The sequence below is a fragment of the Theropithecus gelada genome, chromosome 3 (genome assembly GCF_003255815.1).
Source record: "Theropithecus gelada isolate Dixy chromosome 3, Tgel_1.0, whole genome shotgun sequence".
In the NCBI taxonomy this organism is placed as follows: Eukaryota; Metazoa; Chordata; class Mammalia; order Primates; family Cercopithecidae; genus Theropithecus; species Theropithecus gelada.
The window spans coordinates 23,719,459-23,743,030 of NC_037670.1; the positions used below are offsets into that span (position 1 = coordinate 23,719,459).

The 23,572-nt window shown below is 37.7% G+C and overlaps 1 protein-coding gene across 1 annotated transcript in view; it reads left to right on the forward strand.

The window, feature by feature from the left end:
- BRWD1 (bromodomain and WD repeat domain containing 1) overlaps window positions 1–23,572 on the forward strand; it is a 130,387-nt gene that overhangs the window by 51,164 nt on the left and 55,651 nt on the right. Inside the window, exons 18-21 of the mRNA XM_025379045.1 lie at window positions 3,747–3,932; window positions 6,790–6,973; window positions 11,367–11,460; window positions 13,851–13,982. Coding sequence (XP_025234830.1) covers window positions 3,747–3,932; window positions 6,790–6,973; window positions 11,367–11,460; window positions 13,851–13,982 — 596 coding nt within the window. The remainder of the gene's footprint in view (window positions 1–3,746; window positions 3,933–6,789; window positions 6,974–11,366; window positions 11,461–13,850; window positions 13,983–23,572) is intronic.

Sequence of the window (23,572 nt, forward strand, 5' to 3'; positions counted from 1 at the left end):
TTTTTTTTTTTTTTTTTTTTTTTTTTTTGAGACGGAGTCTCGCTGTGTCACCCAGGCTGGAGTGCAGTGGCGCGATCTCGGCTCACTGCAAGCTCCGCCTCCCGGGTTTATGCCATTCTCCTGCCTCAGCCTCCGAGTAGCTGGGACTACAGGCGCCCGCCACCACGCCCAGCTAGTTTTTTGTATTTTTAGTAGAGACGGGGTTTCACCATGTTAGCCAGGATGGTCTCGATCTCCTGACCTCGTGATCCACCCGCCTCGGCCTCCCAAAGTGCTGGGATTACAGGGTTGAGCCACCGCGCCCGGCCGAAATAATTCTTTTCTCATGAAATGTTTCTCTGTATTTCTGAAAATATTTTTTGTTTTGAAGAGTCTTGTTTCATATTAATATAGCCAATTCAACTTCTTTTGGATCAGTATTGTCATGGTATATCTTTTGTCAATTCTTCCAGCTGATCTGTGTCTTTATATATCAAATTTGATAACTTGTCTTTTAATTGGGATTTAAGTATTAAGTACTCTATTAAGTGTAGAGTGTTTACACTTAAATGTTCATATAGTATGGGTTCGAACATAGAGTATTCCTATTTGTTCCCTCTATATTCTTTTCGTTCTTTGTGCCTTTTTCCTTTTTCTTTTATTCTTCTTCTTTGGGATTGGTGATTTTTTTGTGTTCCATATGACCTCCACTAATTTCTTATTAGCAATACCTGTTTATTTGTATGTAATGATTGCTTTAGGGCAGAAATTGTCAATGTGTGGTTTGCAGGCCCATAGGTGTATCTGCAACCTTTTATGGAGTCTGCAAGGTCACAGCCATCTTCATAACAATACTGAGATATTTATTTTTTTATAGTGTTGACATTTGTACTGATGGATCACAGGTGGGTAGAAATAAACTTCTGGCAGTGTAGCACAAATCTTGGTTGTGGCACCAAAATAATAGGAGTTATTATATCCTTTACTGCTCTGCATTTGAATACATGTCTTTTTAATATTCTAGATATTAAAACTGGAAGTGTGCATAAAGCACTTCTGCTGTGTATTCTGGCTCCTGGGAACTTGAACTATTTTCTGCCCTGTGGGAACTCTGCAAATTTTTTGCGCAACTGCTTTTTTATGTTTTCCCCTCAGTAGTGGAGTTCTACCCCATGCGTACACATATCAGTATTTAATTTAAAAAATTTTTTTTTGAGACAGAGTCTTGCTCTGTTGTCCAGGCTGGAGTTCGTTGGTGTGATCTTGGCTTATCTCGGGTTCAAGCAGTTTCCCTGCCTCAGCTTCCCAAGTAGCTGGGACTGCAGGTGTGCACCACCACTCCAGGCTAATTTTTGTATTTTTAGTAGAGATGAGGTTTTACCATGCTGACCAGTCTGGTCTTGAACTCCTGATCTCAGGTAATCTGCCCGCCTCAGCCTCCCAAAGTGCAGGGATTACAGGCGTGAGCCACCATGCCCAGCCATGTATCAGTATTTAGTCAGATAATTGATGGGACCTCACTACAGATCTCTGGAGCTTTGTGTGCAGTTCACTCTCCTCTGATATTCAGTCCTGCGTATTTTAACTTTCCTCTTCCAGCAAACTCTCATCTCTGTCTCCTCAACTCAGTTAGATCTGTGGATGCTGTTTGGGTTCTCTCTTTTGTTCTGTAACTTGGAGACTACCTCCAGACAGTAATCTGGAGCAATCAAAGGGTTTGTCTCCATTGTTCCCCTCTCTCAGGGATCACAGTCTTGTGCTGCCTGTTGTGCAATGTCTGAAAGCTTTTGTTTTATGTATATTTTTTCCAGTATTGTTGTTGTTTATGGCAGAAGGCCACTTCCTCTATCAGTTAAGCTTTCATGGGTAGAACCCTCTTTCAGTATTTCAGTATCGATTGTATTATTCCATAGAGACAGTTAACATTGTGATATTTGAGAAGTTAACAGTTAAGTGTTCTGTGCTATGAAAGAAAAGTTAAGCTGAGTGCAGTGGCTCACGCCTATAATCTTAGCACTTTGGGAGGCTGAGGCAGGCGGATTGCTTGAGCTCAGGAGTTCGAGACCAGCCTGGGCAATATAGCAAGACCTTGTCTCTACCAAAAAGAAAAAAAAAGGAAAGCTATATAGACTTAGGTTATTTTGGTTTATGACGATTAGAAATCTTCTTTGCCGTTTTCCCTTTAGTATCATGTTGTAATCTTAGAAATTTTGTGTTATAAGCAATTCTAATTAAAGTCTTCTTATCTTTTTAGATTAAGGCTCTACTGCCTTTTCAACTCATTTTTTGAGAGTGATAAAAAGTTACTGATTTTTAAAGACAAAGTTAATATGAGATATGACATTTAGCTCTTTTAAGTTCTTCATGGGTTTCCATAATAAAACAAAGACATTATCAGTAATATGCAAGGGAGTCTTAGTTAGCAGAATGGAAATGTGACCCCCCTTGCCCATCCCATAATACTATATGAGGTTTCGCAGTTTCTCTGTATGTTTTTATGGTGGCAAGTTATATTTTTGCATTCCTTTTGATTATTACCTTATTAATCTCCTTTATTTTTTATTTAATTACTTATTTATCTATCTATTTATTTATTTATTTATTTGAGATGCAGTTTGACTCTGTCACCCAGGCTGGAGTGCAGTGGCATGATCTTGGCTCACTGCAACCTTTGCCTCCTGGGTTCAGGCAGTTCTCTAGACTCAGCCTCCCGAGTAGCTGTGATTAACAGGTGTGCGCCACCAGGCCTGGCTAATTTTTTTTGTATTTTCAGTAGAGACTGATCTTGAACTCTTGACCTCAAGTGATCCACTTGCCTTGGCCTCCAAAAGTGGTGGGATTACAGGTGAGAGCCACCACGCCCCAGCTGTAATCCCAGCACTTAGGGAGATTGAGGTGGGCCGATCACGAGGTCAGGAGATCGAGACCGTCCTGGCTAACATGGTGAAACCCCATCTCTACTAAAAAAAAAAAAAAAAAAAAAAATTAGCCAGACATGGTGGCGCCCGCCTGTAGTCCCAGCTAGTCAGGAGGTTGAGGCAGGAGGATGGCCTGAACCTGGGAGGCGGAGCTTGCAGTAAGCCGAAATGGCGCCACTACACTCTAGCCTGGGCAAAAAGAGTGAAACTCCATCTCAAAAAATTTCTGTACTTGAAGTAAGAATTGATGGGTACTAACTATGCTAAAAACATACCTAAGAAAGTAATTTGAGATTAGTAGGAGAGGCTTATGTAATGACCACCATCAATTTCACTGTTCTCCGAGGACTCTTGGGGCAGGGGGAGAGCTAAAGTTGTCTGTTGAAGGCTTAAAAAAGGTCTTACCTCCCTTATTTCCCCTTTCTTAAGACATAGAGAAGAAATTAAATCTCAGGGATTTTCTTGACATTGAAAATGACCCATAGTTGCTCTGTTCCAGTTAGAGACTCTGGGGAATAAGATTTTAGTGAAATATATCGAGTATAGTGAGGGGCATTAGTGTGGAAACAGCATAATAAAGTTTTACAGAAACATGTTTCCATGTTTCCACTTGCAGGAATTTCAGAGGCTGCTTTGAGGTTTTCGTAGTATTTAGTCCTCTACAGGAAGACTTCTGTTGGCTTTGAATCTTTTCTCTGACTTCTTGGTGACCATGTAGAGTATCTTTTTAAACTGGTTATTTTTCAAAAATGGGAATTCTGACCATTGTTAATGTATTTTAATTTGTACCCTAACTAAATTTTGTTTTCTGCTTTTATATGATTATATACTAAATAATTGAATTTGTAGGTGATGGAGAGGTAATTGAACAAATTATAAGCCTGCAAACCAATGATAATGATGAACGCAGCCCAGAATCGAGTATTCTTGATGGAATGATAAGACAGTTGCAGCAGCAGCAAGATCAGAGAATGGGAGCCGATCAGGATACTACTCCAAGAGGACTTTCAAATGGTGAAGAAACACCCCGGAGAGGTAATAGATAATGATAAATATTTTACCTGAATATGGCTGCATTGAAATTAAAGAGTAAATGAAGTCTTTGTCACGTACATGCAATGTGAGAAACTTGGGTAAACATTGTATTTTTACAGCTTAATTAGTAGTCTGAAGGTGGCTTTATGAGGTGTAAGGTGATGTAGTAACAAATGGGTATTTGAGTTTCAAGTACTGCTGAAGCCTTTTGTGCTGTAAATATACAGTATTTACAAAATTGTATTAAATAGGAGCGAATAACAAATTGCTTTTTAAAATAAAAACATAGTTCTAGCTTTTCTTTGCTTTAACATTGGTAATTTTTAAAAAACTGTATTGGGTAGAGTATGATTTTTCTTATTGAATCAGAAAGTTTGAAAACTTAATGCGTTTTCAGTGTTGAGTCCTTAATAGTGCAGTGTAGAAGTAAATACAGAACAATCGCCAGTCTCCTCTAATTTCCGCTATTTACTTTGTTTCTAGTCCAATGTTATTTAAAAGTTTTGTTATTCATTTAAAATAGTACTTTTTTCTCTTAGACTTAGAGCGTAAGACTTTATTTTTTTATTTTGGAAAGAAAGGTTGGAAGAAGGATACTATGAACACCCATATATTTTTTACCTAGATTCCTTATATTACTATACTTGCCTTAGCTTTTTTTGTGTGTATGTGTGCACACACACATTCCTCTATGTTTTTCTGAAGCGTTTGAGAGTAAGACTTGTGACACTTTATACCTTAATGCTTCATCTTGTATCATCCAAGAACTAGAGATACTCTCTTACATAACCATAATACAGCGGTCACATTCAATAAGCTGAATATAATTGTTGATATAGCACTGCTATCTAATTTTGAGTCCTTACTTACACTTCCCAGTTGTCTCAATAACTTATCCTTCCTCATGCCTGTTTTTAGAAAAATTTAGAATTTAATGAAACCCTGCTCATTACATTTTAGGATTATGTATTTTATTTTATTTTATTTTTTTGAGACAGAGTCTCTCTGTGTCGCCCAGCCTGGAGTGCAGTGGCCGGATCTCAGCTCACTGCAAGTTCCACCTCCCAGGTTTACGCCATTCTCCTGCCTCGGCCTCCCGAGTAGCTGGGACTACAGGCGCCCGCCACCTCGCCTGGCTAGTTTTTTGTATTTTTTAGTAGAGACGGGGTTTCACCGTGTTAGCCAGGATGGTCTCGATCTCCTGACCTCGTGATCCACCTGTCTCGGCCTCCCAAAGTGCTGGGATTACAGGCTTGAGCCACCGCGCCCAACCTGTGTCTTTTAATCCTGAAAAGTTTCCTCAGAGCACTGGTACTTTGGAAAGATTCGGGCCCGTTGTTTTCACAAGATTGCTCTCAATTTGGATTTGTCTGATTATTTCCTCATAATTGGATTCAGGTTAAAGATTTAGACAGGAATACTGAATAGTTGATACTATGTCCTCAGTCTGTCATGGCAAGAGGCACAAGATACATAAACGCATTCTTCTGCGCCTACTGTATTGCCTGAACAATATATTCTAGAAATCCATATCAGTTCACAGAATTCAGAATTCTTCATCCTTTTTTTTTTATTACAGGTTCGTACTCCTCCTCTGTGTGGAGTAACTAATCTTTGTAATCTCTTTATGGGCATTTAGGTTGTTTCTTATACTTTGCTGTTATAAGTGATGTGATAAATAGCTTTATGCATGTTTTCAAATGGTTGGAGAATAACGCTATGACTTGGGCAGTTAAATTTGGAATTTATATTTCTCAATTCAAAAATGTTTCTTCAATGTATAGTATTTTAATATAAATGCTTGGTTTACTAGTGGGGCATTTAATGCCATTTGAAGTTGGTGACGCATAGTGTGTTCTCTGATGCACATTGGTACATGTGTGATTGGTAAATACAGTGTGGTACATAGAAGACTGCAGAAGTTGCATTCACTTGTGGATTTTCCCTAGGCAAGAAGAGCTGGCATGGCTGGAGTACAGCTCTATAGCTTCCCACAAGAATCAATATAACCCTCAGGTTTTCTGTTGTGTTAGTAGCAGGAGCCCCTTCACCTTGTATTGTAAGAAAATAAGCACTTTGTCTGGGACTTCCTCCTCAGAGGCTGGTCTCTGTGGCTTCCAGCTCATGGGAGGTTGCTCAGCCTCCTATACCCACCTTAACAGCAGCCCCTCAGGCTCAGAGCTTCACTGTTGTCTTCATTGCCTCATCACCCGCTTGCCCAGCTCTAGTTTAAGCACGGCTGGCATTAACCCACAACATTTTATTTGTTTGACTTTTTAATAACCATCTTGACAGCTACTTGCCTTGGTGGCTCAGATTATCTCTTGAGAATCATGAGTATCATGATTACTGTTGTAAGACCACCTTGATTTCAGATACCTGTCTTCAGTTCAAAAAGACATTTTTTTAGTGTGCAATTTTGAAGACGGCACAGTTTTTAGGAATGCATATATAATGTAAAATGTACATTTTATAATTTCTGAAAGTCTAGTAAAAATTGAAATTTAGGTTTAATAGTTAATGTTTGTTCAGTATTCTACATTTTGATCTTAGTCATGTTAAGATTTTGTCAGGCTGAGTGCGGTGACTCATGCCTATAATCCCAGCACTTTGGGAAGCCATGGTGGGAGGATTGCTTGAGGCCAGGAGTTTGAGACTAGCCCGGGCAACATAGTGAGACCTTGTCTGTACAGAAAATTAATTTAAAAAAGATTTTTCTCACAAAGTGTTTTCAGTAGATACTTCTCTTAGTTCTTTATTTTTGGTGGGCATCTTAGGTGAACGTGTGCTTGTTACATGCTAAATGTATATTAGTTTAAAAGTGTATTGGAATCACTTCCTGATCATTTTTTCCTAGGTTTTAGAAGACTGAGCTTAGACATTCAGTCCCCTCCAAATATTGGTCTGCGTCGTAGTGGACAAGTTGAAGGTGTTCGTCAGATGCATCAAAATGCTCCACGCAGTCAGATTGCTACAGAACGTGACCTGCAGGCTTGGAAACGAAGAGTGGTTGTACCAGAGGTACCACTAGGCATATTTAGGTTTGTTTTAGGATATCTATTTATAATGTTTCTGTCTGTGAAAATATATTCATATGGTTATTTACACATTCTGTATTCCATTAATTGTGTAAATAATTGTATAAATATTTTAGTAATGAGTGGGAATCTTACTATTAAATTGTGGTAGGAAAATGTCAAAATTATTCTCTAATGTTTTTACTATGTTAAAGGTTTTCAGAGCCAGTCTCGTTTCGTTTCTTTTTTTTTTTGAGACGGAGTTTCGCTCTTGTTGCCCAGGCTGGAGTGCAGTGGCGTGATGTTGGCTCACTGCAACTTCCGCTTCCCGGGATCATGTGATTCCCTGCCTCAGCCTCCTGAGTAGCTGGGATTACAGGCTCCCACCACCACACCCAGTTAATGTTTTATATTTGTAGTAGAGACAGTGTTTCACTATGTTGACCAGGCTGGTCTCAAACTCCTGACCTCAGGCGATCCACCTGCCTCAGTCTCCCAAAGTGCTGGGATTATAGGTGTGAGCCGCCACGCCCGGCTTTGTCCTTTTTTATCCATACACACACACAAACCCACTTTTGTCCTTTCAGTATTATTTTGAAAGAAATCCCAGATGTAATATTATTTTTGTCCATAAGCATATTAGTGTGTATTTCTAAAAGGTAAGAAATTTAAAAATGTATAAAATAAATGCCGTTACCATACCTTATAAAAACCATACCTTGGTTTCTCAGTATAACCAAATATCCAGGCTGTGTTCCGGTTGTTTCAGGTGTCATAAATGTTTTCAGTTTTTTGCAAGACTGCTTCATAAATGATAATTCTATTAGAAGGCGCACATAAATAGCCTCTTTTTGTGATGTTAGCAGCTGTCAATGCTTAATGTGTAGATCATTAATTTATTAGCTGTTATAAAATCATGATTTTTAACTCTATGAAAACTTCTTCATTTATTATCTTGGACACTTCTAAAAAAGAAATCTACCCAAGTATACTTAATTATCCAGTAGCAAAGTTTGTATAGGAAAGGCAGAGTAGATGCTTATTTCGCTTTAAAATAAAGATTTATTCCTTTTCATTATTCAGCAACGACCAGTTTGTATGTGTGTGTGTGTTTTAATGTATAAATCAAATAGCTGGGGTTTAACTTACTTCTGGTATTCTTTATTGATTTTTAAATCATCTGTTTTCTAGCTATGAGGAGCCTCTTTTCAAGGCTCCCTATCCTTTCAAAATGACTAGTAGTTTTCCATAGCATCCTTACTATGAGACAGGGGAAGGTATTATAGTTCATCTTGTAAATTTTTTGACCTATATCTGAAATTAGTCTTTTAAGCAGCCCTATTTTCTTTGAGACAGAGTTGCTTTCGTCGTCCAGGCTGGAGTGCAATGGCACGATCTTGGTTCACCACAACCTCTGCCTCTGGGTTCAAGTGATTCTCCTGCCTCAGCCTCCCAAGTAGCTGGGACTACAGGCATGCGCCACCATGCCTGGCTAATTTTGTATTTTTAGTAGAGATGGGGTTTTTCTCCATGTTGGTCAGGCTGGTCTCGCACTCCCAACCTCAGGTGATCCGCCTGCCTTGGCCTCCCAAAGTGCTGGGATTACAGGTGTGAGCCACCACGTCCAGCCTAAGAAATGATATTTTATATTGCTTCTAGGCCTTTTGGCTAAGATCAAGTGTAGAAATGATATTTTGTAATTATAATATGGACAGTAGTTTGGTGCTGAGTTGTAATGTACTGATTTGAGTTATTGAAATGGAAGCAGCAGATACTTTTTTCAATGATATCTAAAATGTTTCAGTATTTTCTCATATTTGTGTCTCATAATAACTTAATAGCTTGAAGATAATTTTGTAAATTTATCTTTGTGTTTTTATATGTTTAACCAGAAGAGTTTCAGTGAATGCTGGAGTGGTATTAGATAGTACTTATATATTGTTCTGTGAATTTGGGAAGGACTAGAAAACAGTGAAAAGCAAAATGTGGAACTGTGATGAGAAATACAAAAAATCAATGTGTGTATAGTATGCTATAATAAAGTTTTAAATTGGCATCTAAGTCTTATGGTCATCAGGACCAAAACTGTCATTTTGGGATGCTTTTTATCAAAACCAAGGGAAGCAAACAGGTGTCGAGAGAAAGACTTGAAAAATTAGTTTCTTAAACACACAAGCATTTATTTTCTTATCTGAAGGAAGACTAGAAATAATCTAAGGCTGGAATAGTGGTTCCACAGTTAATCAGAAACTGAGACTCCTGTATTTCTTATCTCCATCATGGAGCTTGGCTTCTAGTCTTTTTTTTTTTTTTTGAGACAGAGTTTCGCTTTTGTCACCCAGGCTGGAGTGCAATGGCATGATCTCGGCTCACTGCAACCTCTGCCTCCTGGGCGCAAGCGATTCTCTTGCCTCAGCCTCCAGAGTAGCTGGGACTACAGTCATGGGTCACCACACCCGGCTAATTTTGTATTTTCAGTAGAGATGGGGTTTCACCATGTTGGCCAGGCTGGTCTCAAACTCCTGACTTAAGGTGATACACCTGCCTTGGCCTCCCAAAGTTCTGGGATTACAGGCATGAACCACTGCATGCAGCGTTGGCTTCTAGTCTTAAGGTCACCGCATAGTCCAAGATAGCTGCTGAAGCTGTAGCCGTTACCTATCTGTATTTGTGATGTAGGTTGAGATTTAGAACAAAAGAAGAAAGATGTTCATATGTCAGAAAGGACGTTTCTAGTCAAGAAAACTTGCTTTAAGTACCCACGTGGCATTTCTGCTTATAACTCATTGACCAGAATGTTGTCACTCTACCATACTAAGCTAAGGAGGACAGTAGGTAACACAGTGTCTATTTAAAGCAGCAAAGAGCCTGGATAAAAATTGGGATTGTGTTTCTAAGGAAAAAAAGGAGAATGGCAGCTAGCTCTCTGCCATAATATAATTTTCATAAAAAAGAACATAGCTTTTTCTAGCATTTTCTTCTAAAATAAAGCTCACGTGAGATTTTATAAAGGCGATACTTGATTGAGATGTGGTGATCATTGCCCATGGCAACAGTTCCAATAGTGGAAACAAGGGTGAATTTTGCATAACTGTATGTTAGGATATCATTTGATAAGGATCAAGAGTATTTAAAAATTTGATTTCTGACTATAAAAGTTTGTGTCTGTTGTGAAAAATTTAGGTAATAGATATAAAAGCATAAAGGTAAAAGACAGCTGTGCAGAGCTATGAGCATATAATGTTGCTTACCAGTAAAAGTAATTCTTTTTGTGCCTGGGATTCAGGCACGTAGGTTTGTTTTTTTTTTTTTTTTTTGAGATGGAGTTCTGCTTTTGTTGCCTGGGCTGGAGTGTAATGGCGCAATCCTGGCTCACTGCAACCTCCATCTCCCGGGTTCAAGCGATTCTCCTGCCTCAGCCTCCAGAGTAGCTGGCATGCCCAGCTAATTTTTTGTACTTTTGGTAGAGACGGGGTTTCACCATGTTGGCCAGGCTGGTCGTGAACTCCTGACTTCAGGTGATCCACGCGCCTTGGCCTCCCAAAGTGCCAGGATTACAGGCGTGGGCCACTGTGTTTGGCCATATAAAGATTCTTTTAGGCCGGTCTGTGGGCTTTAGTGCGTGCTGTGGGCTGTGTGAGTGTGGGCTGTCAGGCGTACTTAGAGAAAAATGCAATTTTCTTAAAAATCAGTTTTTGTCCTTACAGCATTCACTCTTACACTCTGTCGAGTGTCTAGTTGTATCTTGGAGCATGGCCAAGATTTCAGTATTAAACCTTTTTCCTTTGAGTTGTTAAAGTAAACAAAAACATAAAAGCCTCGTGCTTTTAATAATGTTCCAGTTGGAGAAAAGGGACAATCAGTCTTTTCCAGAGAAGAAAAATGATTTTTAGTACCTTCTTCTTGGTGGCAGGTCCTTTGCTTTGAAATTGGTCACAATAACATAATCTTTTTGTTGTATCATGTGAGTGAAATATAGGTGATTAGAAAAACCAGTAACATTGTAATTCTTGTTTTCTATAAATTATCAAGCATAGCTTGAATAAATGTGGAGAAGGCAGACTCTGTGCTTATTTTTTCTTTAGAGAAAGGAATTGCAATCTTGGAAAATCATGAAGACGTTTTGAAAAGCTATTATGGGAGATACTGTTTGAATTGGTCCTAATAGGACCAGTCAGAAAACAAATGAATGAGTATTTTTGCCTCAAATATGAAAAATAGGTCCTTCTAATGGCCTCTGAGATTTTATTTATATTAATATAAATTTTTAACAAGTTTTGTTTTAACTTTAGAGATTTTGTGTATTTTTAAAGTATATAAACTTATGATTTATAGAATCAAACTGGTTTTTGTTCTTTATATCCTTTAGTTATCCATCAGTTCAGTAGTTAATATAACTGGGTATTTAAATTTGTAGGAAGCTGGAAGACTTCCGATTAGAGAAAGGTGAAGAGGAAAGAAATCTTTATATAATAGGAAGAAAAAGAAAGACACTTCAGCTCTCACATAAGGTAACCTAATTCTGTTTTCTTAGCAAATTAGAAATTAAATTGAAATTTAGAGTTTTCTTTTTGATTTATAAAACTCAGTAACTTTCATCTGAAGTGGAGTATTTCTTGCTTAAGGTTTTCTGTTTGGGATTTAAAATAGTAGACTTAAGGTTATACAGCTGTTGGAAAGGAGTAGTTTGAAAACTTGAGAAAAAATGCCTAGTGCCTAACAATGGTATTGAGTTCTTAGTTACTAAATTATTTGATTCTGAATTTTCGTTTGGTTCTTTTTTTTTAGGGCTCTCAGTTTTCTACTAAAATTCTCATTGTTTTAATTACTTGGAAATCAGCCATAGCTATTTTAAAAACAGAGGTCTGGTAATTTCATTTTTTCCAATGTCTTGCTTCTCTGTGGACCATTTTCTATTGCCTATTGATTTTCTTTTTTATCATCATGTTTTTGTTTCTTTTTTGATTGTTAAATGTTAGAAAAGATTTGAAGCACAGGATGGCTTTGTCCCCAGAGAAGATTTACATTGGCTTCTGGCAGCCTTCTAGGGCCACTCTCAAGCCTATATTGCCTTAACCAAACAAGAATGGGCTTCAGTTCCTTGGGATTATTGTTCTGTCTGTAGTTTACCTACAGATCTAGCCTGTAGCCCTTTGGGCTAACAGCCAAAGCCTGGGGGACTTCCCTACATATAGGAGGCTAATTGCAAATTTATTAACCTAACTCATGAGTTAGTCTGTGTTTTTTGCTTACTTGCTAAACCTTCCAGCTTCCTCTTCTAGAATGAAATTCTAGGGTTAAAAAATATGTACATATACACACACACACATATGTCTTCTTTTTTTGATCTTGGTTCTGTGATTCTTCATAACCTTTTAAGGCATATAGTGCCTTTAAACAGATTTGTTAAAAAATATGTTTTACCAGATTTTCTAGTTTTTCTTAGTGAAAGTTTGGCCCACCTACGTGTTAACCTATTATCACTCATGAAATTCATTAATAGGAACTTTTGCCAAAATCAGTACTGACAAATTCAGTTCATTTTACGATCAACCAGTAATAATGTTGAAATTCTAAAACTGACCAATGCTCATTAGACAGATGCCCACTCATGTGAAAACTTATTTGTGCATAAATTTAAGGGATATGTGCTCTCATTGGGTAGTCTCATCTGCCTTTGGTGGTTGGGGAATGGCATGCCTTTTAAAAAACTAAAACCAGTATAGTTATTTTATTTGGCTGATTTTGAATGATTATTCTGTTTTGATAAAAATATATTTAAAACATTTAGGTCATTTAGGCTGATTCCATGTCCTATGCTATTGTGAATAGTGCTTTAGTGAACATAGATGTGTATATGTCATTATGGTAGAATGAGTTATATTCCTTTGGGTATATACCCAGTAATGGGATTATTTGGTTGAATGGTAATTCTGAGTTCTTTGAGAGAGATCATCAAACTGCTTTCCACAGTGGTTGAATTAAGTTACAGTCTCACTAGCAGTGTATAATCATTCTCTTTTCTCTGCAACTTCATCAGCATCTGCTATTTTTTGATGCTCTCCACCCCCCAGGTTTTTTTTTTTTTTTTTTTGCGGGGAGGTAGGCTCTCACTCTTGCCCAGGCTGGAGTGTAGTGGTGCAATCATGGCTCACTCACTGCAGCCTCAACCTCCTGGGCTTGAGTGATCCTCCCACCTCAGCCTCCCTAGTAGCTGGGACTATAGGTGTGTACCACCATGCCCAGCTAATTTTTTGTTTTTTGTTTTTGTTGTTGTTTTTTAGGGGCAGGGGTTTCTCCACGTTGCCTGGGTAGGTCTCGAACTTCTGGGCTCAAGCGATCTGCCTGCCTTGTCCTCTCAAAGTGCTGGGATTACAGGTGTGAGCCCCCACGTCTGGCCTTGACTTTTAAATAATAGCCATTCTGACTAGTGTGAGATGGTATCTCATTGTGGTTTTGATTTACATTTCTCTAATGATTAGAATGTTGAGCATTTTTTCTTTACACCTATGTATATAGATAGTGAGACGTTCCTTGAGAAGTTGCTTACTGCATCATAATGTATGAATATATATTTTTCATTTCTGAGATGTATACTTTTAAGGTGACACCCTTTCAGATTATTGTTATTTTCCCTTATTCTTGGTAAACCAGTTAACTTGTAGCATAGTTTGGAAAATGCCCATCTAATGTGCGTTTTCTCATGTTTTCTAAGGACCTTAAAAGTAAAATTACTAAGCTTGAGTTAAAACTGTACGGCAGAAATACTACCTTCTTTTTAAGCTTTTCGTTTTTTTCTTTTTGCTTTAAATCCTTTTGGAAACTTGATAGAATTCCCATTTTGTTGATATTGTCCTTATTTAGGTGTTGATTTTCATTCGCATGTTTTTCTGTGTTTCAGTCGGATTCAGTGGTTTTGGCATCACAGTCTAGACAAAGGACATGTAGGCGTAAATATCCAAATTATGGTAGAAGAAATCGTAGCTGGCACGAGTTATCTTCTGGAAATGAGTCTTCAAGCTCCGTAAGACATGTAAGTGGAAAACTTTAAAATGTTATAATCTTAAATGAATTTGTCTTAGTTCTTTACTTTGAATGAATATACCCCAAATTTATATGAAAATATAGCATTCTGCAGAGATTAATATGAAATTTCACATTTTGAATGTTAACAAAAACTTTTAATGGCTAAGATAGTCACACACACCGTACACTTGTGCAATCCAGTGGTTTTACATGTTGAGCATCCCAACTCAGAAATTCGAAATGCACCAAAATCTGAAACTTTATATAAACTTGATGTTCTAGTGTGCATTTCAGATTTTGGATTTTTGCATTTGGCATGTTCAACCTGTAAGTGCAAATGCAAATTTTCCAAAATCTGAAAAAATACAAAATCTGAAACAATTCTATTCCCAAGCGTTCTGGATAAGGGGTATATAACCTGTAGTATATTGACAGAGTTGGGCCATCGTCACGACCCCTGTTAAATTTTTAAAACATTTCATCATCCCTAAAAGAAATCCTATTCCCATTTGCAGTCACTTGCCAGTCCCTCCCTCTCCCCCAGCCCCTCACAATCACTGTTATATTTTCTTTTTTTGCATTTGCCTGTTGTGGACATTTTATATAAATAGGACTTTTTTTTTTTTTTTTTTTGGAGACGAAGTCTCGCTCTCTCGCCAGGCTGGAGTGCAGTGGCATGATCTCGGCTCACTGCAACCTCCACCTCCCGGGTTCAAGCGATTCTTCTGCCTCAGCTTCCCGAGTAGCTGGGACTACAGGTGAGTGGTGGCCCAGCTAATTTTTGTATTTTTAGTAGAGAAGGGGTTTTCAACATGTTGGCTAGGATGGTCTGGATCTCTTGACCTCATGATCTGCTCGCCTTGGCCTCCCAGAGTGCTGAGATTACAGACGTGAGCCACCACGCCTGGCCAGATGGGCTCTTAAAATACGATTTTGTGACTGGCTTCTTTGACATTGCATAATGTTTTCTCTAATGATTAGTAGGTTGAGCATTTGTGTAGCATGTATCAATACTTCATTCTTTTTTTTATTTTTTATTGCCTAGTAATTCTCTTATTGGATGTACCACATTTTGTTTATCCATTTATCAGTTGATGGACATTTGTATTGTTTCCACTTTTTGGCTGTTATGAATAGTGCTGCTTATCAACATTCATGACAGGTTTTTGTTTAGACATGCATTTTCATTTCTTTTGGGTCATGCTGCGAGATGGTATGCTGAGTCATATGGCAAGTCTTACGTTTTAACTTTTTGAGGACCTGCCAGACTCCTTCAGATTGGCTCTACCATTTTATATTCCCATCAGAAATATGAGAGTTCCAGTTTATCTACATCCTCACCAATGATTGTTATTATTCCATTTTATTTATGTTATCTTAATGGCGTGAAGTGTAGTATCTCTTGGTTTCAGTTTGCATTTCCCTAATGACCAGTAATGTTGAACATGCTTGATGCTTATTCAGATCTTTTGCTTATTTTTCACTTTTTTTGGGAGGAGGGGTCTTTTTATTGCTGTAAGAATTCTTTATGTATTCTGGATACAGTCCTTTATGACTTGTAGATATATGACTTGTAGAAATTTTATTCCATTCTGTGGGTTGTCTTTTCACTTCTTTGGTGGTGTCTTTTGAAGGATGAAAGGTTTAAATATTGATGACATTTATTTTATTTTTTCCTTACTGGCTTGTTCTTTTGCTGTTGTGTCTAAGTCTTTCTTTAATACCTTCGATTGATTTTTAATAATCATGTAAGCTGTTGGTCTTCATTTTGATTTGTTTGAGGAAGAAACCAATTTTTTTTGGTAAAGAATATTTAATAGGCTGGGCGCGGTGGCTCCTGCCTGTAATCCCAGCACTTTGGGAGGCCAAGGTGGGCAGATCACTCCTGAGGTCAGGAGTTCAAGACCAGCCTGGCTAACCTGGTGAAACCCTGTCTCTACTAAAAATACAAAATTTAGTCGGATGTGGTGGTAGGTGCATGTGATCCCAGCTACTTGGGAGGCTGAGGCAGGAGAATCGCTTGAACCCGGGAGGTGGATGTTGCAGTGAGCCAAGATCGCGCCACTGCACTCCAGCCTGAATGACAGAGTGAGACTCTTGTCTCAAAAAAAAAAAAAAAAAAAAAAAGAGTATTTAATATTACAGTGTTAAAATTTCCTGATTGAGTAATGTTGTAAGGAATAAAGTGTTATGTATGACTGAAAAGTTCATTTAATTGTCTTATGATGCAGTAGGTTAATAGTTAAGCATGGGGTTTGAGTTTAAATCTAAATTTTTTTTTTTTTTTTGAGACAGAGTCTTGCTCTGTCGCCAAGCCTGGAGTGCAGTGGTGTGATCTCGGCTCACTGCAAGCTCTGCCTCCCAGGTTCAAGCGATTCTCCTGCCTCAGCCTCCCAAATAGCTGGGACTGCAGGTGCCTGCCACCACGCCCGGCTAATTTTTTTTTTTTTTGGTATTTTTTTTTAGTAGAGATGGGGTTTCACCATGTTAGCCAGAATGGTCTCGATCTCCTGACCTGATGATCCACCTGCCGCGGCCTCCCAAAGTGCTGGAATTACAGGCATGAGCCACCGCGCCCGGCCTAAATCCAAATTCTTTTACTTTGGCACTTTGCTTTGCTTTTCTGTGCCCCTGCCTATGTGATATGTACCTCAGAGGTGCAGCAATATGTACCTCAGAGGTGTTGTGAGAATTAATCAATAATGTCAAGTGTTTAAAATAGTACCCATTACACAATAATGTTAGCTATGATTATGATTAAAACCATCTGTTTAAACTATTTTTATTTTTTTGAGACAGGATCTTGCTCTGTTGCCTAGGCTGTAGTACATGGTGCAGTCATGGCTCACTGTAGCCTCAAACTCCTGGGCTCAAGCTATCCTCCTCCTTCAGCGTCTGGAGTAGCTGGGATTAACAGGCACCAGCCACCCTGCCTGGCTAAACTATTATATTATGTAATGAGAATGTTTTTACATTTTTTTTTTTTTTTTTTTGAGATGGGGTCTTGCTCTGTACCTCAGGATATAAATATGAGTAGGAAACAGTTATTTTATTATCTGTCATTTTTATGTTGGTTGACCTTTTTCTTTTTTCTTTTTCTGCATACGTATTTCTTCCAAAGGTTCTATATGTAACTTCCATTGTATGACGTAAGCAATTGGATAGTCAGGTTATATCATGGTTTGGAATAAAGGATTATATATAGACTTTGCCTTTGGGAGGAAGGTATAGTATCCTAGTCTGGAAATAACTGTTTTACCATGCAGCTCTGTTCCAACCTCTCCCCCTCAAGTACCTTGAATTTGCCTAACATAATAGACATGGGATGGTTTCCTTTGGGAAAACTGTTACATGTAAGGTCATTCTAGAAAGTCTAGGGTCGTATGTAGTGGCGTTATCATTATTGACATGGAAATACATGAATTATTATCAAGGATATACAAAATCCTAGAATCAATATGTAAAAAGTGCTATAAAAGGGCTAAACATTAATGCATTTTATTATGCCTCGGAGGCACTATTGTAAATGTTTTATGCGTTATCTAATTTCATCATTCCAACAAGTAGGAATTAAGGCACTCTTATAATCTCTTTTAAAAATGAGGAAACTGAGGTACAGGTATGGAGGTTCAGTAACTTTCCCACATTTATATAAAAAGTTAGCAGCATGGTTTTAATCATAATCATAGCTAACATTATGCTTAGCATAGAAAAGCTAAGCAAAGTGCCAAAGTAAAAGAATTTGGATTTAGGCTGGGTGTGGTGGCTCATACCTATAATCCCAGCACTTTGGGCGGCCGAGGCGGGTGGATTACGAGGTCAGGAGATTGAGACCATCCTGGCTAACATGGTGAAACCCCGTCTCTACTAAAAATACAAAAAATTAGCCGGGTATGGTGGTAGGCGCCTGTAGTCCCAGCTATTGGGGAGGCTGAGGCAGGAGAATGGCGTGAACCCAGGAGGCGGAGCTTGGAGTGAGCTGAGATCACACCACTGCACTCCAGCCTGGGTGACAGAGCAAGACTCTGTCTCAAAAAAAAAAAAAAAAAAAATTAGCAGCATGATCTCAGAGCAGAAACCCTGCCTTCCCGAAGCATCAGTTCACTTGAGGATTTGGGAAAATTAAACTTAAAAAAAAACATTTATTGAGTGCCTCCTATCTGCCTGGTGTAAATTTTTAATTTTGATGTAATTTCAGACATAAAAGTTCTGAGAATAATAAAAAATTCCTTTGTGTTTACTAACCTGAATGTTAGCACTCTCCTGTTTGTATGAATATATTTTAATCCTTTTGAGAGTGAGTTGTACGTATGCCTCTTGATATCTACATATTTCCTTGTGTATTTTCAAAAACAAGTGATATAATTATCAAAATCAGGCTGGGTGCAGTGCCTCATGCCTGTAATTCTCAGCACTTGGGGAGACCAAGGTGGGAGGATTGCTTGAGCCCAGGAGTTCGAGACCAGCGTGGGCAATATAGGGCAACCCCTCCTCCACAAAAAAATGAGAAAAAAATAATTAACTGGGGGTGGTGACCCACCTGTAGTCCCAGCTTCTCTGGAGTCTGAGGCAGGATAATCACTTGAGCCTAGGAGGTCGAGGCTGCAATGAGCCTTGGTTGCACCACTGTACTCAAGCCTGGGTGACAGAGTGAGACACTGTGTCAAAAAAATGAAACAAAAAATGAGGCAACAAACAATATAATGTTATTATCAGATCTGCAGATCTTACTCAAATTTTACCAGTCAGTGGTCCTGATAATTTTCGTAGCAAAAGAAAATCCTAGATTATGTGTTACATTTTGTTGTGTCTGTTTAGTAACCTGAATCTAGTCAAGTTCCTCAATTTTTGTTTTAATGTTGATATTTTTTGATGATTTATGACTAGTAATTTTGATGATTAGGGTCATGCAGTTTTGTCAGTATTACTACAGAAAATACACTATTCTCAGTGCATCACATCAGAAAGCACATGATTTGTGTGATACGTGCTTTGATCACTTCCTAAGGTGGTGGTGTTTGCTGGTTTCTCTATGGTAAAATTACAGTCTTGATTGTTGGATTTACTCCTTGATCCCTGGGCTGCAGAATGGATGTGTTAGCAGGCATGAAAACAACATTAGTCTCCTTTGGCATCTCCATCAGAGCTCTTGGGTGGCTAGGTATATTATCCACGAGCAGTAATATTTAGAAAGGAGTCTTTTTTTTTTTTTTCTGCTCAGTAGGTCTCAACAGTGGGCTTACAGTATCCAGTAAACCGTGCTGTAAATGATGCTGTAAATAGATTTGCTGCCACCTAGGCTTTGTTGTTCCATTTCTTACACACGGGCAGAGCGGATTTAACATAATTCTTAAGGGGCCTAGGATTTTTGAAAAGGTAAAAATGAACACTGACTTCAGTTAAAAGTTACCAGCTGCATTAGTCCTAACGAGAGTGAGCCTGTCCTAGAAGCTTTGAAGCCAGGCATTAACTTCCCTCTAGCTGTGAAAGTCTTAGATGTCGTCCTCTTCCAACAGAAGGCTATTTATTTCATTTGCATTTAAAATCTGTTATTGTAGCTATCTTCATTTTATTATCTTAGCTAGATCTTCTGGATCACTTGCTGCAGGTTCTCCGTTAAAGCACTTGCTGCTTCACCTTACACCTTACACTTTTATGTTATGGACATGCCTTCTTCTTTCCTTAAACCTCATGAACCAGCCTCTGCAAGTTTCCATCTTTTCTTCTGCAGCTTTGTCACCTCTCAGCTTTCATAGAATTAAAGAGAGTTAGGACCTTGCTGTGGGTTAAGCTTTGGCTTAAGGGAATGTTATTGCTGGTTTGACCCTCTATCCGGACCACCAAAACTTTCTCCATATTAGCCATATGGCTATTTTGCTTTCTTATCATTTGTGTGTTCACTGGAATAGCATTTTATATTTCTAGATTATTCATATAAATGAAATTATACAATATTTGTCCTTTTGTCTTTGGCTTATTTCAGTGTAGTTTTATTTTGCATTTCTCTGATTATGCATGAAGTTGAACAACTTTTCATATGTTTATAGAGTTAAGAAAATCTTTATGAATAGTCTATATATGTCTTTTAGCCATTTCTCTTGTGCCTTTGTTCTCTCCCTTTCCCCCTCAGTTTTTGAGTTCTTTATGTGTTAGATGTGTTAGTTCTTTCATATATATTGAAGATGTTTTCTTCCATCTTGTCAGTTAGTGAGGTTTTTCTCTGTCATTGTATCCTCTAAATAATTATAATCTGTGTGTGTGAAAGCCATTGATTTCAATACGTTTAATTTTTTATGTATCCTGCCTTACTGAATATTTGAGTTAATTCTATCATTGATTTCTCTGAGGTTTTCAAAGTATATTCTCATTTACAAAAATATATAGTTTTACTAGTACTCTTCTAATTTTTATACCTCTCACTGATTTCTCTTGTCTAATTGTATTGTGTGTTTAGTACTTATGATGGTGAATAATGGTGGATATAGTGGACCATCTTACTGTTGTTGATGATATTATTGTTTCTACCATTTTCACATTAAGATGCTTTATTTTAAGTCTTTACCATATATATATGTATATGAGATACATATATATGAGAAAGGGAGATTTGAGCTAATGCCTTTTTTTTTTTCAGTTTTCCATTGTTTCCATTATTACTTATTTTGAGTGCTGTTTTTAAAAAAATGAGGAATGACTGTCTATGGTATTTTCTTTTAAAATTATTAGTAATATTATGATTTTTCTATTTATATCTATTTGGTATAATTTCAATTAATGCAGATCTTTAAAAATACAGTAGTCCCCCCTATTCCTGGTTTCACTTTCCAAGGTTTCAGTTACCTGTGGTCAGCTGTGTTCTGAAAATATTAAATGCTGCATTCCAGAATTAAACATTTTGTAAGTTTTAAATTATACACCATTTTGTGTAGCATGATGAAATCTTAAACTGTCCTGCTCTGGCCCGCCCAGGACAGGAATCATCCCTTTGTCCAGCATATCTATGTGTTACCTACTTGTCAGTCAGTTATCAGATTGACATCACAAGAAAAACGGTGAGTACTGTACAATAAGATACTTTGAGAATAAGGTATTTGGACAGGGAGAGAAAGCAACTACATTCACATAATTTTTTTGCAGTGTATTGTTATTTGTTCTGCTTTATCATTGTTCCCATACTGTGTCTGATTTATAAATTAAACTTTATCATAGGTATGCATGTGCAGGTAAAAACAGTATATACAGAGTTAGGGTACTGTCCACCATTTCATCTATCTGCGGGGTTTGCAGAGTTGGGGGGCAGTTGGAATGTATCTCCTGTGGATAAAGGAGTACTACTGCACTAAAACAAAGATAAATAATGTAGAATATTAAATCTATTTGACCTTTTAAAATAAATCCTGGTTTTGTGTTGTGGTAAACTGTTCTCCACCTGTGGTATGAATTCATTCTACGTTGTTTGCAGAGGTGTGGAGATGGCAATGTGTATGTATGTGTTGGTTCCATTCAATTTTGGTTTAGAAAAACTATGGGCTGTAGAGTTAGCCCTAGTTTCTAATTCCAATTCTTATACTTACTTTCCTGTGACTTTAGACACATTACTTCACATTTCTTAGCCTTAGATTTTGGTGTATATAAAGAGCTAGTAGCGGGCAGGTAAGAACTTGGGAGATAACACAAAAGTCACAGGCAAAGATGGATCTAGGTTTTGTGAGGTTAGAAGCTGATATAATTTTAGGGACCTTCTTTAATAAAATTACAAATAGGCACCAGGGCTTAGTTAAAATTAGAAGTTAAATTGTGAGCTTCCAAAACTTTAGTAGTATTAGCTTTATGTTAACTTCTGTGCTTACAGAAGTGTTTTGAGAGTTAGTTGAGATAATACAGATAAAACATTTCACAGGGTGCCTAATTTCAGGTAGTAGCTTTTAAGAAAGGGTCTTTATATTACTGTTATTAAAAAAAAAGTCTACTTTGAGCATAAAAAGCAGAGTTTTGTTCAGTAGTTCTAGAGCAGTAGGCCTTAGGATCTGTATTCCTAGAGTAGCATTTACTCACATTTTGAGAAACAGTTTTGAAGAATATGTTGGCTTTGATTTTGCCTATTCAGATGAAGTAAGCAAAGTTAGATGTTTCCTTGAAATTTGGTTGGTCAGTTTTTGATTCTTAATGGCATTTTAATTATCTGTTATAGATACACCTAATATAAATGGTAATGCTACAAGAAAAGTTGATGTCTCAATTTAAAAATACCTGCCTAGAATCCATGACCAGAACTTAAAGAAGACTTCAGCTGTTAGGATTGTAGGAATCAGGCAGTCTTGTTGCCCTGTTTTCTCTTCACTGACTTAAAAAAAACCCACAGCAACTTTATTTTTAAGAGCACAATAAGTTCCCATGTACTCTATCTGTCCTGTAAAGTTTCTCCTATTAACCTTTTGAGTTAGTTCAAGCTCTAGCTGTTGAAATGAATATTATTACATTATAACTAAATTCTGTAGTTTACATGGGGTGGAGGAATCACCCTTTGTGTTGTACAGTTATGTGGGTTTTGACAAATGCACAGTGTTATGTATCTATCATAATAGTATTATACCAAATAGTTTCACTGCCCTGAAAATGCTCTGTGCTACACTTACTCATTCCCCCACCCATACCCCTGAACTCCTGTCAACCGTTTATCTTTTTACTGTTGGTCACATGCTCAGTCTCCCCTACTTTGAACATCCTGCAGCAGAGTGGAACATTTGCAGTCAGTGAGTCTAGACTGACACATTATCACACCAAGGCTCCACAGTTTGTTAGGGTTCCCTTCTGGAGTTGTACGTTCTGTAGGTTTGGACAAATTTACAATGACATGTATCCACCATTATAATATCATACAGAATGATTTTGTTGCTCGAAAAATCCTCTGTGCTCTACCTGTTCATCTTTCTCTCCCAGCAGCCCCTGGCAATCACTGATTTTTTGTCTCCAAGTTTTATCTTTGTAAAATGCCATGTAATTGGAATCATATAGCTAGTAGCCTTTGCAGATTGGCTTCTTTCATTTATTAATATGCATTTACATTTGCTACATGCCTTCTCATGGTTTGATAGTAGTTGTTGTTGTTTTTAGCACAGAATAATATTTCATTGTCTGGACATATCATAGCTTATCAGTTTACCTACTGAAGGATGTGTTGGTTGCTTCCAAGTTTTGGCATTATAAAGTTGGTATAAATACCTGGATGTAGGTTTTTGTGCGAACATAATTTTTCACCTCATTTGGGTAAACATCAAGTGTGATTACTGGATCTTATTATGTTTATTTTTATAAGAAACTGCCAAACTGTCTTCCAAAGTGGTTGTACCATTTTGCATTCCTTAATGAATGAGAGTTCCTGCTGATCCACACCCTTGTTAAAAAATTCTTGCCAGCATCATTTGTAGATTCAACACAATCCCAAACAAAATCCCAGCAAATTAATTTTACTGACAAACTAATTTTTCAAGTTTATATAGAGAGGAAGAAGATGCAGTATAGCCAGCACAACACTGAAGAAGAATAAAACTGAAAGACTGACACTCTACTTGGCATTAAGACTTACTGTAAATCTGC